We start from the raw sequence: 17,308 nt of genomic DNA, 5'->3' as shown, positions 1-17,308 counted from the left end.
GAGGCAAACCTGAGCTCTGCGCCAAGGTGACTGGGGGAAAAGGAGCCATTTGCTGCAGAAAGAAGATGTTTGGTTCCAAACAGCACCAGCTCAGTTTTAATTGGATTGAGCTGGAACTGATTTTCTGACATCCACCTACTGACATCATCAAGATACTTTATTACCATGAGAAAAGATTCCTCAATATTCCCGATTTTAATGAAAATCTGTGTGTCATCAGCGTATGAGTGATGACTCCTCAAAATATACATCAACGGCAGCAGGTACAACTTAAAAAGTAGAGGTGACAATGAGGACCCTTGTGGTACTCAGCATCAGAGTTTCAGGCCCTCATTCCGAGTTTGGAGGTAATCATGGCGCTATTTGCGCCATGACTACCTCCAGTACCGGTACCGAGTCCGCTTTGGTTCAATGGGGATTTACCGGTCTATTCCGACCTTTGCGGGACCGGTAAGTCCCCATTGACAAAGCCATTCCCCATTCCCATTTCAGCCCCCATCGGGTTCAATGGGACGGGGGAAGGCGCTAATAACCGTACCGCAAATTGCGGTACCGTTATTAGCTCTGAAGTCCCTTAACGGGCCCCGTCCATAACACCTGGTAAAAGGGATCTCGGAATAGGGCACAAAGGGATTACCGGCACCAATGTCCTTAACGGTGCCCGGTATCCGGTATCCCTTTGCACCCAACTCGGAATGAGGGCCGCAGGCATCAACTGCTCCTGGTGAATTACATCTGCTTAACAGCCATCTGTCTAGTTCCTTGGTCTAACAAGACTAGCCCCAGAGGTCCCTCTAGTTCCCTGGGCAGGAACTATGTCCTTCTTTTCCTAGGGTCAACATATCCCTTTCTCTAACCTGTGTCTTCTTGTGATTCTGGTTGTACCCACCAAGCTTTCTCTTCAGTCCCATGCTTGACTATACTGTGGGGGGCTGTGCCCATTAGTTCGGGTGGTATGATATTGGGACAGGTTTTAGCAATGAGTCCTCACATCACGCATGTGTAGCCCTTATCAGGGGGTATGTTGACACTGGCAGCACCACTTTCCTGGACTCGGGTCTGCCAGGCAGTCGGCCCAGGGGACTGCAATGAAGGGTGGATGTACCAGAAGGCTCCTCTCTGATCACAGGAAATTGTGGTATCCACACTAGGTGCCGGCAAGGAAATGGTGCCAGCATTCTCAACTCTTGTCACATGTCCTGTTGTCCTACATTGTTGAGCTCGCTGATAGCCGGTGGCAGTTTTAATTGCTACCTCCAGAGTTGGTTGGTGGATAGGTTGCTGGAGATTTGCAGGTAGCGAGTTCATGAATTGCTGCCTAACCGGCTGCTCCTTTACATTTGCCACTGTCACCCTTCCTAGCCATTGGTCCCAATTGTATTGAATTTGGTATTTCATTTGTTAGGTAGCCTCCTGGGGCATCACCCATGCCTCAAGAAGCTACTGCACATGGTATACCATGCCATAGTCAAGTTGTTGTAAAATTCAATTCTGTAAGGTTAAGTAAGGCCTCTGTGCATTGTACTGGGAAAAACACTCCACTATTCATTCATAGTCCTGAAGAATACCATGGGGGTCCTCTCCTGGAGCAAAGCTCTGCAGCATGACTAATGGTAAAAAAAAAGGGTTCGGGCAGATTGGGCCATGGCCTCCTTCAGATGACCTAGAATGGCCAGCTGTCCTGTTGCCATTTTATCTAGTTAGGCCTGTATTTATGGCTCCCCATTCTGGATCTGGTTGGTTCCATTGAGTTTTATTGTATAGGGTTTCATTCTTCAGCTGTTGGTATCAACAGGGAACTGGCACCCCCCTGGCGACCCAGTCTGATCGTCCATGTGGTCTTCCTGGGTTAGTTCTGATACTTGAAACTACCGTAGCCGGGGTAAAAACTGGGAGAACCATTTGAATGTAGACTTAGGTCAATGGTCCAAATAGGCACATGCTCTTTCTTCAGTGGGGCCGGCTCATTGGGAGTTATTTCAATAAGTTTCCTTGTAGACATTTTATGATGGTGTCTGCTTCATAGGTTTTCCCAGTGCATCTAAGTCCCCACTTTTTCCAAAAGGCCATAGGGAACAGGACAGCTGTTTATCACGTAGTTCTCCACAGAGCTTTAAAGGTTTGCAGAATTCCCACACTCCAAGCTGGTGCTGCTATTGTTAGAACTCTGGTCATCATCACTGGATGTGAAACCACTGTGGAACTGTTGAATGCAGGGAGAACAAGGGATTCAGGGACCTTGGGTTGGGGATTGGCTCTTCTTGGAGGAACGATGAGTGCATGGGTGAATTATTTTACTTCCACTTTCCGAAGTGACCCTTAAGAACACGAATTCAGTGGGCCAGACTTAATAGAATCCTCAGTGGGTTGGGCCTAACAGTATTATCCTCGTTGATCCCAATTCTGACATTATCTGTCACAAAGCTGAGCGGGATTAACAATAGACAGACACATAGATGAGCGAAAACTTAAAGATTTATTAAGGAAATTCCACTTTGGTCAACTACAGTACTGATTATATTAACCCTTTTCCATTTTCTCAGGAACTTTCCTTCAGTCCCTTGCTCTGGGTTCAACAGGGATCTTATACCCTAAGCACAGACAGGATACCAAAAGTGTAGGATGGTTTCCTCTAAGCATTAATTTATCTGGGCTTTCGCCATTCTCTTCCACCTCTCCTTTAAATGGGGTGGTCAACTAACATAAATAGGACTCGAAAATGGGCCATCTTTGCCTTAGGATGAACTAAAGAAAAGTCTGTGGAAAACATTAACGTCTATGATTTCAATACAGTACCTAGATCTAGTTTTTGCTTTACGTAATCCTCAACCCAGGAGGTTCCATCCCCAACAGATATTTGTTTCTCTCAATCACTTAAAGTCTTGGGTCTGTCCACAATTCTTAGTCTTCTTTCTGTAGACTCAGGCCCTCAGTTTCTTGTCCTGAACTTTTCCCAAAGACCCATCACCTGGGGATCTCAGCACTAGTGCACTGACACCTTAGGTTGGGATAACAGCAGAATCTAGGGCTGGAACCCACCAGGATGGTTCCAAACTATTCCACCAAGATTCTGGCAAATTGAGCTTAACAACCAGCTGGATCGGAGTGGTGCTGTAAACTAACAGGCCCTAAAATGTCCAATCCCTGTATGCTGGCTAGGTACATTTCTCTGAAGCTTGCGTCAGGATGTCCCCATCTGCTATCTGTCTTGCGTTTCGGGCTATGGTCTACAGTACCCCATTCTCGTCTACCTCCTCAATGAATTAGAATGGTCTCATACCTAAGTGAATCTTTCGTAAACCTACTGTACTTGCCACTGTCTCTCTCCTTTTTCTCCTCCTGTGCCTTCTCGATATCTTGCCACGCCCTTGTGCATTGTCCCTCCCTTAGTCTGTCCTTTCAGGTGTACAGGTGCCTGTGTCTTCTCTTCAACTCACCCATTCCCCTCTCTGCTATTTCTACTCTGCTCCTGCTTCTCTTCCCCAGTTCTTTCTTCTGCCACCTTACGAGTGTCTTCTCCTCAAGCTTTCTTACCTCCTTTATCTTGATGTTTCCTCCAAATCCTTTCTCAATGGATTCCTCCTTTATCCCTCCGGTTGTCCCTCCATCTGCATCCTCAAGATGTTCCTCCTCTGACCTCTTGGTATCTTCTCCAACCAGCTCTACACTCCTCCCATTACTCTTCCTCCTGGCACCTCCCATTGTAGGCTGTACTCTTCGCCACCTCGTCCCTGTTCTCCACCTCACTTCTCATCGCTCTCATTCTGGCCACCGCTCTAGCCTTCGCCTTCCTGCTGCATCTCCACCTCTGTCCGCCTCTAACTCTCACCAGTGTTTCCGCTCCTTCCCAAAGTACCCCACTTCTCTCTCAGCTCATGACTTAAGTAGTGGCTTAGCCATGCCCCCTGGGCACCACCCCTGCCTAATTGCTCTCAAGTGTGCATTATAATTATGCCTTTAATCTGACTGATCTATTTGTGTTAGATTGTGGGTTTTCTGTTGGTCTGACTGCCTGCCTCTAACTTCATGGAGGTGCATTCAGAGCCTCAATTAAGGCTAACCACCAGTTCAGAATAGAAAACACCTGGTAATTCGCTGTGCCCTTAAATTGAGTAAAATGAAAATGACAAAATCAAATTTTAAGCTTCTTGGTATTAAAATTTTGTATTTTCACAGATTTAAAAAAAGGAGGTATTAACTTGTCAATGCATAGTTAATCTTCAAATAAACATTTGTGCACCTATCAATGTACTGTTACTCCACTTTGTTTTTGGGTTGAATCACAGTTGCACAATTATTTGAAAATTGAAAATATGTACTTTGCATCCATTTACGTTTCCTTTAAGTATTCAAATGCCTGTTACATCACATGTTTGAGTTGTTTCAGGAAGTTACTTCAAAGTTCAAATAATGAAGATTGATAATAATGCCCTTGATATATGTTGGTTCACATATATTGTTGCTAGCAATTATTTTGAAAATTGTATTGGTGCCCTCGACACATGTTTCTCCAGACAGAGTAATCTGGTTCCTCGGGAGGGTATTTTAGAAAGAACGGTAGCTGTAAAGATAATACACCGTGTAAGTTCTAAGTTTTGTGTTGGTTAAAGTTAAGTTGAATAAAGTAAGGAGAAGAGAGAAAGAGTTGGAAGAGGGACATACATCATTATGTAACTTGATTGAGTGTCTCAAGGATGAAAGATAGGGGCAAAAGATACTCACAATTTTAATTTGGAATGCTCATTCTTGTAAGGTATGGGTAACCTTTACTCTCTTTGTGCTGACTCTAGTCCAGTAAGGGGTTTTAGAGTATAGTCGCTCATACTGCAGTGTCTTCCCTTGTTCCTTGTTCTATTGGTTCAGAAAAATATAAATAAATGGAGAAGAAGAGACCTTATTATTACTTGAATAAATGTTAAGGTTTGCTAAGCTTCAAAATTGTGTGGTCTTACCTTAATGGGTATTGTAAAGCCAAGTCCTTGCTGATAAAGGTGTACGGGGATGGCCTGATATCCATGCTGGTTCGTTTTGTGTGGCCAAGATGGCCACTATTTATACCAACGCGGTGATGTCACTACGTTGTAACATTGTCACGAGTTTATAGCGTGACGTGATGACGTCATCGCATACAGCGCCATCTTGGAATGGGGCCGTGGTTTAGCAGGTGTTAGTAAATAGTTCATTGCCGTTTGTAATTAAAAGGAATCATTTTAAAATAATGAAAGGGTTGTTTGAATCCTGTGACATTATGAAAGCAGAAAGAAGAGTATTGGGAAATATGGGAGAGGATAATAATTAATATAGATCCAGATACATAATTTGTGTTAAAATTCAAAGTGTGTTATTTTGGGTGGACAAGATGATGAACCAGAAAAAAACCTGGTTAGAGTACTGAGAGTTAATGTGGTCATGTGTACTTATAAAGAAAATAAGGGCTAGCTAAACATACATTGTAATGGAACAGATCTTGGGTGAAAACATTAAATAGACAATAGTGGAGAATATGGTGAAATTGGAAAGCAAAAAACGTATTGGTCATATGACAATTCTTTATACACAGTTTAAATGTAATGGGATAGTTCATTATCAGAGTTTAAACAAACATGGCAGCAGTCTGTCAAACATATACATTTGGCTTCACATTGGCGCAATATATTTTCTTGGTTGCTACCTCTTGCCGGTTAGCTATTTTTTCAATCCCAAAAAACAAGATAGCCTTTGGATCATCTGTAGCATGATCTTGAAAAAAGTGATTGGCAAGTGGGTATTTAATGTCCTTATTTCTCAAAGTTCTTAGATGTTCTGATATACGTGTTTTCAAATGTCTGATTGTGCTGCCTATATACATTTTCTGACATGTACATGTTATTCCATATATCACAAAGGTTGAGTTGGAATTGATGAAGTCTTTGATGTGGTATTTTTGTCCACTGGGTAGGGTTATGGTGGTTTTAGAATTGACTGAATAATTGCATACTGAACAGGATCCTCACTTGTAGTTACCTTTTAAGTTAGGCATTTTGGATTCCCACGTGGGGTCTCCTTGGAGCTGTGTACAGTGGTTTGGTTATGGGCAGAGCAGCACTCCACAGTAATTTAAAATCAAATTTTGTTAATGCATCTTGTGAACTGTGAGGTAGTTTGGGGGCAATGGTGCCACAATGTTTCATGTGGATTGACGTCTTTCCTAAGTTTTGGGTATCCCTAAAGGGTTTAGAGGGATGGTGTGGGCCAATGTGATGAACCCCTACCAAAAGGCTGGGGCATGATGAAATGGGGCAGGATTTCTACAGTGGCATACTGCTAGGCATATATTGGGAAGAGGCATACTGCTGGGCATATATTGGGAAGAGGCAAATGTATTTACAGTGGGACCATAACACATTCTGTGTATTGCAGCAGTTATCAAAATTTTAAAATGAATTCAGCTGAGCCAGCATGAACATGTTTCTCAGTTCAAAACGTGCATGCTCTGGGCACTGCAAGCATTAACATTTGTTCTATTCATGCCTTGGAGAATGTGGCTGTGATCTGGAGGTGTACTTCCAGTGATGGCAACTAGGTGGCATTGTGCAATGTGTGACTTGGCTCAAATGGATTATCCAACTTCTTACAGTGGCAACATTGGCATATATTCAGCACATGTAGCATGACAATGTTTTTTCACAGTTGCATACTGGCATATATTATGCACAAGTAACATAAAAAGGTATTTGCAGTGGCAATATTGGCATATGTTGGGCACTGGCCGTATGGAAATGTGTTTTACTGGAAATGCTGGAATTTATTGAGACCAGGGGCACAAATTTAGAGGTACAAGCTAAAAGCCATCCGTAGAAAGTCACTTGCGACCTCAATTCTACACATACACAAAGCACATCATTTCTTATTCTCCAAGAATCAGTTATCACTAGCCAACATCTAGTGGTGAGTGTAAATCAAATTGTGCAAGCTGTTAAGACAGTCATTGTGGTTTCTTCTTAGGACGCAGTGAGCATGAAAATGCTTTGCAAAATGCACCTCTGTGCTATTGGAGGCCTGGCAACTATTTGAGGTTTTCATGTATTGCCCTACGCAATCAACTGTTAATTGTATGTCTTTTTTAACCCATGATCAGTAGCCTAATCCTATGCATGGTGGAAACCTTTGAGCACTTGAGCTGGCCCTTTCTTTACAATGAAGGTCCTGCAAATCTTTAAAGATACTTTTGTTAGTTAGAGCCAGTGTAGGTAGTTTATTGACTGACCACTCCCAGTATCCTTTCCCTCAGAAGCACTATACATTTTGCAGGTGTTTTTCAATCTTGGTCATCTTTATGAATTTGTGTTTTTATATTTATGTGGAAAAAGATCAAGTTAGTGTTGTCTATCTCTGCTAGAGGAGACTGAAAAGGATCTGATCTTCAGCACCGAGAACAGCACCTGAAGATAAGTAACCAATCTGGTAGCAGGAGCACGAGAGACAGAGAAGCTGACTCTCTATATGGCCTACTTCTGTCCCCTCACCTCTTTAACGCAATCATCTTCGGCTCCCCTCATCTCAACATCTTTCTTCTACTTGTGGCCACTCACATCTGCACTCTTTTTCCAGGGTGCCCCACATCTCAACCCCTCCCAAGATGTGGGCCTGTGCACTCATTGTTGACGGGGGCCTTTTATCTTCACACGCTTGCGAAGATGGCCCTGCATCCCTCTCTACTCCAGCACTCTTTCCTTCGCCATGTTCTCAGTACTTTATTTTGTGAATAGGTCCCTGAGTACATCCTGCCTTTTTGTCTAGGGAAAGTATCTTTTAGTTGATCATAAATGTGTAGATGCTCAAATAAATAAAATCTGAGGGTTTGGGAACAGCAGAAATGCCATTCCAATAAATAAATTGTGACTGGAGGTGTGTGAGATTTCAGTGGCATCTCTGGGTATTTCTAGAGTGGCTATGCATCAAATTGCATTTTACAGATTAAGAAATGTTTAATGTGTGAGACTACAATCCAAAAAGTGCTATACTCTTTAAATCTTAATCTACATCCTATACATGACACATTACTAGTGTGGGAAACAGCATCACCACAAGAGGGGTATTTGTAATGCATCAGATGTAGGAATCTACCATTCTAGAGCACAATCTCTTTACCTGCTTGTCTATGGCTCTGATACATACCGCTTCTTCATGTCTGCCTCTTTGCTTCACTGCCTCATCTAGACATGCACTCTCTCTTTCCCTGCAGGAGTGTCCGACTTGGTGCCGAAGGTGACCTGTGACCTGGAGGGCATTGAGGTGTCCATCCCTCAGTCTGTTCTGGATGGTCTGGGATACAACACCATTACCCTGCCGCAGACCCAAGATTCACACTGCGTGGGATCCCCAGGGAGTGAGATCCCAGCCCTTGTTTCCATAAGCACACGCTTTCTGAATGGAGAGTGCGGTCTTCAATTTACAGTAAGCAGCATGGAGAGTGGTGTATCAAGAGGAAGGGGAAGAGGGTCCTTGGGTTAATTTAATTTTACAAAATCTTGTACCAAACAATGTGGAAATATTGCTCAATGAAGGATGCAACAAATTCAGGCCCACACCAGAATCACGTGGTCCCGTGGTGTGAGATCTTGCTGGGTAGGTGGTAAATTTATGACTGTTAAGAAGTGGTCACACACAGTCCACAACATTAACTTCAAACACTGATAGTTTGCATAATAATTTGCAGAGTTTTGAAGATGTTGGTGAAATTATGGTATTATGGTATTATGCCAGAACATCAATCCATTAATGCATGTCCACATCAGGTCATGTTAGTCAATTACAAAACCTGTATTAGAGAGGTCAAGTATGTAGAAAAAGTAAATGCAGATTGTTTTTTAACAGGAAATCTTCAACATAAAGTAAGAACATTATAATGCGAAAGAAACAAAAGAATGAAAAACCAGTACTAGTTTGTTGACCTGAAACAATCAGCAGTTGTTCTAATGTGGTTAGGGCAATTTCTTTATGAGGATTTTGTCTAAAATGCTTAAGTCCTGTAAGCATTTTGGGCTGCATGCAATAGTATTCCTCAGTAGTCAAAAGGCCATCTTCAATGCAGTGTTAGGTAATTCTTCAGCGTTTCTGAAATTATATATAAAAGTTTGGACTACACTATATATTGTGTTTAATGAAACTTGTAGAGCGCACACACACCTTGTTGCTAAATGTACAGTAGGACGGACACACAGCCAAAGAGTGGAAAAGCCACATCCCTCTAGAAATAAGGAAGTATTCTGCTCTAGGTGGAAACTCAAACAGATATCTTGAGTCTGAGATAGCGAAGATGGGGGGTATTAAAGATGTAAGGGTCTTAAAAAAAAGGGTTCAGTTTTCGCAGGAGGAATGATCACTGGAGCTACATTGGACCAGCAAGGGGTTCTAGCAGGCCTTCATCTACTAAATGAATCCATCAAGAACAGAGGGCCAATTCTGTAGATAGATTTGTGTGTCGGATGCAGTGCTTTAAGGCAAACCATGCACTGCACCGTGAGCCACTGAAGAAATGTGGGGATACTTTCCCTAGTCTCCAAAGGATCATGGCTGCTGTATTTAGGATTCTTTTATGGTGCACTATATCTGGTTTTAGCAGGCCCTGCTGGACTGCGTTGTTGTGATCAATCCTTGCAGCAGAAATGAAGACAATGACAAAGTAGGAGCTGCATTGAATGCATGTAGTAATTTGTTTGTGATTGATATGTAACCAATAATGTGTTCAGCCAGGTCAAGATCAATCTGAAAAATTGGAAGCGTTTCCTCAGAATTTTGCATATTTCTGCTATCCTTCTGCTGTATGGTGCGGTGAGGCACACTTTAGCTTTGCTGCCGGATTCCTGACATGTTTAAATATGTAATTCATTCCCATCATGCACTTTTGCTTTATCAATAGACGACTTTTTGAATTACATCCTGTTTGTATTGTGAGGAATCTGAGGAGCCTCCTCACTTCTTTCCCCAATATATCCTCCTCCCAGGTAGCCAGGGAAAAGCCGTCACTTTCGGATCCTTACCCTGGGGGCGAATATGCCAGGGAGGATCACCTGGGTGGAGGAGACCTGGGGAGTAGGGATGAGGCATCTTTGGGTGAGACATGGTATCCCCCATTTCTCTTTTATAAGGTGTCATATGTACCCCACGCTTTTATAGGGTATTACCAATCTCTTCCCTATTATTCCAGAAAACACTCTCCAAAAACACACCAGCCAGGTATTGAGATGAGGAAGAGACAACCCAGAGTGATACATCCTTCCTTTATTTACTCAGACATACACATCACCCAGTGCGTCAAAGCAGTCTGAATGACTCAGGGACGCTGTGGTGTGAACCGCATCATAGTTTATGTAGGTCAGATCACTCGCGAGTGAGCGAGGAGCCGTGTAGCCAATCGGAATGCTGTTCCAGCTTAAAATACAGATGATTGATAACTACGATAACCTGAAGGCAGAAATAAATGAATTAAAGAATTTTGTGAATGCCAAACTGTGAATGAAGTGAAACTGACAAGGCCAAGGAAGGGCCAGGAAAGCAGTGAACTTTGAAAGTGTGAACAACCATTGAACAGGCTGCAAATTACCAGCAGTAGAGTAAGCTGTTAGTTTGAGGTTGCTTTATTCAATGTGACTGATTGGAGGGGAATAAAACTATTTTTTAATACCGAATCTAAACAAAGCAAGTGTGATTGAATACCAATTGGAATGAAAGCAGTTGGTAAATTTCCCTGATAAAAAGGAACACTCAAGAGAACAAGCATTGCCAAGTGCCATAAGAATAAAAGGAACTGTGTAAATTGAAAGAATAAGCAGTGGCAAAAGCTTTGTGAAGATTGGTAATATAACAAGTGAATAGTGGGAAAATGAGTATTGAGAAAGCTGCAAGAGGATAAGTCCAATACCACTGTGAAACTGAAACGGGTAGTGTAACTGTGAAGAAGAACCAAGTAAGCTGTGTCGTTGCATGACCTGTAATGGGTGGACCATATGGCCCGACAACAGCGCCTAGACCGAATACACTCATCGAAAGAAAAGCCACTAAACTCATCTATAAGTTTGTGATCGAATGTCAAGGAAAACTTGTGAATTTTGAACTTAAGGAATTGAACTTTCTGATATTGGTGAAATTGGTGAAAGACACAGAAGCCAGAAAAGCTGGAAAGTATTTCAAGGAATTGTGGTGGTTTTTCAACATTGAGAGACTTGAAAACTTGGGGAAGAGAAACCCTCTTTTTTGGTAAAGTGAACTATCCTGATTCCTGAGGTAGGGAGAAGCCCTTTCCAACCAAATGCTGGAAGAAGCTCTGAACTTTTATTTGAACACTTCTCATTTTGATGCTGACCTCCCTACACATTAGGTGCAAGTAGATGTGAGGGCAAGTATAGGTTTTGGACACAGACAGACATTTACATTGGACTTCCTAACCCAGACTATCATTAGTTTCAGTTAGGAAGGGATATCCCACCTTAGCATAGGGCAAGTTAGGCCCTCTTGTCCCAACCCTCTTTTGATTTGAATACAAGTTTTTAGCCCAACCCTTACTCAGTTGTCTATGTCTACTTTCTGATGCCTTCACAGTATCCTCTATGTCAATTTACACAGCATCTTCTGAAATTAAAGGGCCTCCTAGTATAGTGTGCAGTTGAACTATTTTGAGGATGTAAGATGGCATTTGTAGCAGTTTTTGTCACAGTGCATCTTTGTGTTGAGTTTATTCACATGGACATGGAATTCCAGTTTTTAGAAGGAGGAAAGCATTGTACCGAACGTTTTAAATCAACTTGAACTCTGCTGGTGCAGGAAGGAAAAAAACAGAAGACAGTCTTTCTCTGTCTATGCCCTAAGACTCTGGAACCTCCTCTCCTTCAAATTCTGACTTGCACCTCACTTCTACAGTTCAAGATGGAGCCCAAGACCCTCCTCTACAGGAAATGGCTCCTACCTAACCCCTAGATACATACACCATCCACGCACCACCTTACCTCAGACTGGGTGATCTTATCCCCACTGTTTCCTCCTATGGTAACTTGTAGATCCATTGCGGACTATTGCTCTCCCTCCCCTGTTTCTATGCTCCCCAACCTTATGTATCCCCCTATGAATGTAAAGCACTCCTTTGTTTCCCGAAGCTAGGTCGGTGATCACTATATACCCAAATAATAATAATAATAATGTAATAATAATAATAATAATAACGGTAACATAATAGTAGGTGATAAAATGGTAGCCAACATGACGCCAAATTTACATTCAGGGAGTATCAAGAAGATGGGTTTTTAGGAACAGCGAAATGAGGAAAGAGTAGAAGTAGAAGTTACTGACAATGGAAGAGTGTTGCAGAGTTTAGGAGGGAGAAGCACAAATTAGAGGAATAATGAGAAGAGAGGAATGTGTATGAACGAGAGGAAGTGTGGTTATTTGTAACATGCAAGAGGAACGAAAGGAAGATACATTCACAAGAAAAGGAAAAGAAGAATCCACATCACTCGAAAAAAAGGACGAGTCAAAATTTCAAATGCTGTTGCTTGAAAAAGATGAAGTAAAAAGAGGATAAGAAATAGAAGAAAGACAATGAGCAGATGGCGTCAGAAGGGTTAGTGTCACAAATTAAATCAAGGAAATAGCCAGTGATATGAGAAGGAAGGGCAGAGTGTTGATATGAATGAGAAGAGCAGGTAAAATGAGTGGGTGAGAGATGTTATGTTATGTTATTTGGAATTTGTATAGCGCCTTTTACCATTGGCATGATTCCAAAGCGCTGTGGGTTGAACACCCTTGGGGACTACAGTCCAGGTCAATAGAGAGAGTAATGTAGTAAAACGTACTTGGGTGCACTCAGTATGTGTGCAGTCGGTGTGCAACAGGCTGTGTGTAGCTGTATACTAGTGCTAGGTGTGATGCAGTGGTTGTGTAAGATCAGTAGAATGTGTGCAGCAAGACCAATGGACTAGGGTATCTGCATTCTTCTGTTATGTGTGCAGCTAGGTCGATTTCGAGGGCTATACCTGCATTCTAAAGACTGTTGAGGTGAACTTGTAGGTGTGTGAGTATGTGTGCAGCTAGGCCGAATTAATCGAAGGTTGTAGCTCCAGTCCATTGTTTGTTGGTGCAGAGGCAAGAGTTAGCATAGAGGTTTGAGTGCCTGTGTGTTTTTCAGGGAGACCTTGTTCCTGTTGAGCTTCCACTGCATGTCAAAGGGGTGGTATCTCCCTGTTCCTTGTTGGGTCAAATTGTTTTGGCGAAGACTGATGGGTGGTGACAGGCAGATATGTCCCAAAGCTCATGTTGTTACTGTATAGGTGCTAGTGACGTCCTCGGTCAGCAGTTCTGCTAAATGAAATCCCTGATAGATAGTTCTACTAGGACATTCCCAGAGAGTTGGGATTAGCCAGAAATAATTGCTAGAATGTTCCTTGCTATATAATTCTCTTCAGTGTTTTCCAGATGTGTACGATTAGCCAGCAAGGGCATTTTCTGGGCTGATAGTGTAGTGCATAATTGCAGGGCAATGATCAAGTTCATAAGTGCTATTAGTGCTTAGGTTGCTAGTTGTACTAGATAGATTACCGGTAGGTGGTTCTGCTATATACATTCACTGGTAGGTGTGATTAGCAGAATAACTGCGACAGGCCCCCCGGTATCTAGATTCGCTCTTGGATTTCCAGGTGCGTAGGATTAGCAGGCATGTGCCTTCTTGGACTAATTGCGTAGTGCATAATTGAATCGCCTTGATGAAGCTCATGAGTGTTATTGGTGCTTGCGTTACGAGTCTAGCACAGTCAGCCCTGATTAATGGCAATAGATAACTCTAGGCCTCAGAGCGTACGGAATTGCTGCGGAGGTGATGAATAAATTCTGTCAAGTTCATGGGTGCTGCTACGATTCGGGTTTCAGGTCTCGACAAAGGCTCCAGGTAGTGGGGTTAGTTATCGTCAGGCCTGAGGGTCTATGACAGGGTCTGTGCTCAACGGGGTACCACGCCAGGTGTCAATCATGGTGGTAGGTCGGGTGATTCACTGCAATCCCTTATGTGTTATTAGACGAAGAGCCAGGTTTTGTGTGCCTTCCGGAAAGCCATGTCGTCTTTGCTGTGTCTAATGCGGGGAGGCAGTGAGTTCCACAATGTTGGCACTAGGGTTGAGTAGGCTGACCATCCGGTTCTGGTGAAATTGGAGGTAGCGACCATTAGGAGGAGGGCAATGCTTGACCTAAGGGTGCAAGTCGGTGGTAAGGTGTAATCTTTTCTTGAAGGAATTTGGGGCCCGCTTTGTGCACCACTCAGTGGTTAATACATAGGAATTTGAAGGTGGACCTGTGTCTAAATGGGAGCCAGTGCAGGGTGGGGAGAGCCGGTGAGATGTGGTCCCTTCATCCCAATGTGAGAAGCAGTATGGCAACTGAGTTTTGTACTCTTTGGAGTTTGTTTAACTGATAAGCCAGTGCACCCAGGTTTAGGGAGTTTGTATAGTTCAGTCTGGACATGGCAATGACATAATTGCAGTCAGTCTGTTTGGGTAGGTCAGGTAAGGGAAGCTACACTTCAGGGTCCTATAGTGGAAATGACAGGCTTTTGATGCATTGTTGATGTGGTGAGACAGAGTTAGGTCCGATTCCATTGTGCAGCCAAGGGGTTGACAGCGGTGGTGGTTGTGGGGGGGAGGCCGAGTGAGGGTGCCATGGAGTTAGTTAGGGGAATAGAGCAGATTTTCAGCATACCATGATCTCCCTTTTACCTGGGTTCAGCAGGAGATGGTTAGTCGTCATCCAGTGGTCAATGCCTGAGAGACATGCTACTGGGTCAGGGAGGGGTGGGTGGTCGATTTAGGAATTCTGAGGATGATTTTTTGTCATCCGCATAGTTATAGCAAGTGAGGTTGTGTGAGTGGATTATCCTGAGCAGGGGGGTCAAGTAAAGGTTGAAGAGAAGGGGGGATATGGGTTATTTGCTGTCTATTAGAGAGAAATTAGGCGATTAAGGAGAGAGCTGAATCACATATTCCTAGGGCGTGCAGTCTGTCAAGGAGGATCATGTGGTTGTAGGTGTCAAACACTGCGGAGAGGTCCGGAAGAATAAGAGATGCTCATACTCCTGAGTCTGCTTTCACTTTGAGGTAATCCCGGATAGAGATCAGCGTGGTTTCTGTTCCATGCCGTGGACGGAAGCCTGACTGTGCGGGGTCTAGGAGATTGTTAGATTCCACTAAAGCATTGAGCTGTGAGTAAGCAGTGCTGTCGATGAGTTTTGCCAGGAATCTAGTGTAGAAGATTGGCCCTTTGTTTGTTTGTTTGTTTGTTTGTTTGTTTAGTATTTATTATGCGCACCGGACCCTGGGGTATAAGGGCGCAGAAGGTAAGAAGATGTACAGCTTAGAGCACGGTTACAGGTTACAGGTTACAATGGTCATAGGTTACAGGCGAATAATACATGTGGCAGGTAACAGGCAGGTGGGAACAAATTCATGCATTCATTTAACATTTGTTGTTGTCAACCAGTTGATCACATTTTGCCTGAATTTGGTAAAAGATTGTTCTAGCCTCGCAGTGATAGGTAGTTCATTCCACAATTGAGCAGCTTTGACTGGGAAGCTAGCTCCGCCTATGGTGGCGAGTTTAAATCGGGGTACTTGGAGGCGATTGGTGTTGGCTAGTCTTGTTTGTCTAGTGGAGTGTGTTCTGGTGAATCTGTCCTTTAAGTATTGTGGGGCTTTATTATAAAGTGATTTGTATGTGAGGGATGTGGTTTTGAGTCCGATTTTCTCGTGGGTGGAAAGCCATTTATGTTTCCTTCTTTTTTCTGAGATGTGTTCTCTCTTGGGAATGTTCAATGCTGCTTGGACGGCATTGTTTTGCTGTATCTGAATTTTGTTAATGGTGGATTTAGCAGCTCCTATGTACAATGCATTACAGTCTAGTTTGGAGATGATTAGGGCTCTGGCTAATGTTAGACAACTGTGCTGAGATAAGTATTGTTTTCCTGCTCTGATTAGTTTACATGTTTAAGCTGTTGATGAGGCTAGGGAATTTACTTGTTTGGAGAATGATAAGGTGGAGTCAAGGTAAATACCTGACGTTTTTACTTCTTTGGCTACTTGTATACAGTTCTCATCGATGATGAAGGAGGAGTAGTTTGTATTTAGTGTATTAACGAGGGAAGCGGTGCCTAGGATAAGTAGCTCGGTTTTATCATCGTTCAGGCATAAGCCATGAGTTGCCATCCATCCCTGAACGATGCTGTACATTTTCATTCACTAGTGCTAAGTCCTTTTCGTAGTCCCCTGTGAGTGGGAGGGGGATCTGGGTATCGTCAGCGTAGTTAGTATATGCGATACCTAGGTGGTCCAAGTCATCAAACAGGGGCTTAGTGAACATGTTATATAGCGTTGGTGAAACGCAAGATCCCTGTGGCCCGCCGCAGGTGATGGGGATGGGGTCTGCAGCTGCAGTAGCTGAAAAGACCCTCATGGTGCGGTCGCTAAGGAATGATTGGATCCACACTATAACCTCAGTGGAGAAGTGTGCTGCTGTATCTAAGTGGTTACACAAGACTTTATGATCTACTAAGTCAAATGCGGCAGATAAATCTAATAGGAGGAGAAGTGCTGGTTTTCCAGAATCTCGTACTTTATCTATTTGGGCTTTTAGATCAATCAATGCAGTTTCTGTGCCGTGTAGTGGACGGAAACCGGATTGACCGGAGCCTAGTAGTTGGTTTTGTTCCAGGAAGTTCTGGATTTGGATGTATGCCACCTTGTCCAGAATCTTCAATAGGAACGGTACTGTAGTAATAGGTCTATAATTAGTGGGAATAGCCGGGTCTAAAGTTGCCTTTTTAAGGAGTGGGAGCACCCAGGACTCTTTTAGGTTGCTCAGGATGGTACCCGTGGTAAAGGAGGCATTAATCAACTTTGTGATGAACGGTGCTAGGTCTCGTGCAGCATCTTTGATGAGTTGTACTGGGCAAAGGTCTCCTTTGCAATTGGACGGTTTTAGAACAAGTATTACTTTCTCCACCTCTAGTATAGAGACTTTGGAGAAGTGGAATTGGGTGGTTGGTTTATGGTTGGAAAGCGTCTTAGTAGAGGGTAATGTGGCAGATGCTAAGGTCTCTCGTTTTAGTTCTATTTTCTTTTGGAGGTTTAGGACTATATTGGATAATGCATGCTGGATTTCAGAGCACCATTTTTTATCTTTAAGGCAGTTATCTTGAGGCTTTATGGGATTTTCCAGTTCTCTGCGTATGGAGAACAATTCTTTTGTGCTTGAATTAGCTTGTGTAATTCTGTTGTTGTAAGTCTCTTGTTTAGCT

The 17,308-nt window shown here is 43.1% G+C and overlaps 1 protein-coding gene across 1 annotated transcript in view; it reads left to right on the top strand.

The window, feature by feature from the left end:
- The window catches only part of LOC138503273 (uromodulin-like), a 133,470-nt gene that overhangs the window by 71,273 nt on the left and 44,889 nt on the right, over window positions 1–17,308 (top strand). Inside the window, exon 8 of the mRNA XM_069622876.1 lies at window positions 8,225–8,436. Coding sequence (XP_069478977.1) covers window positions 8,225–8,436 — 212 coding nt within the window. The remainder of the gene's footprint in view (window positions 1–8,224; window positions 8,437–17,308) is intronic.

Source organism: Ambystoma mexicanum, chromosome 11 (assembly GCF_040938575.1).
Source record: "Ambystoma mexicanum isolate Mex_15411 chromosome 11, UKY_AmexF1_1, whole genome shotgun sequence".
NCBI classification, from domain to species: Eukaryota; Metazoa; Chordata; class Amphibia; order Caudata; family Ambystomatidae; genus Ambystoma; species Ambystoma mexicanum.
The sequence above is the reverse complement of the archived record's forward strand: the minus strand, read 5'-3'. Positions and strand labels throughout refer to the sequence as shown.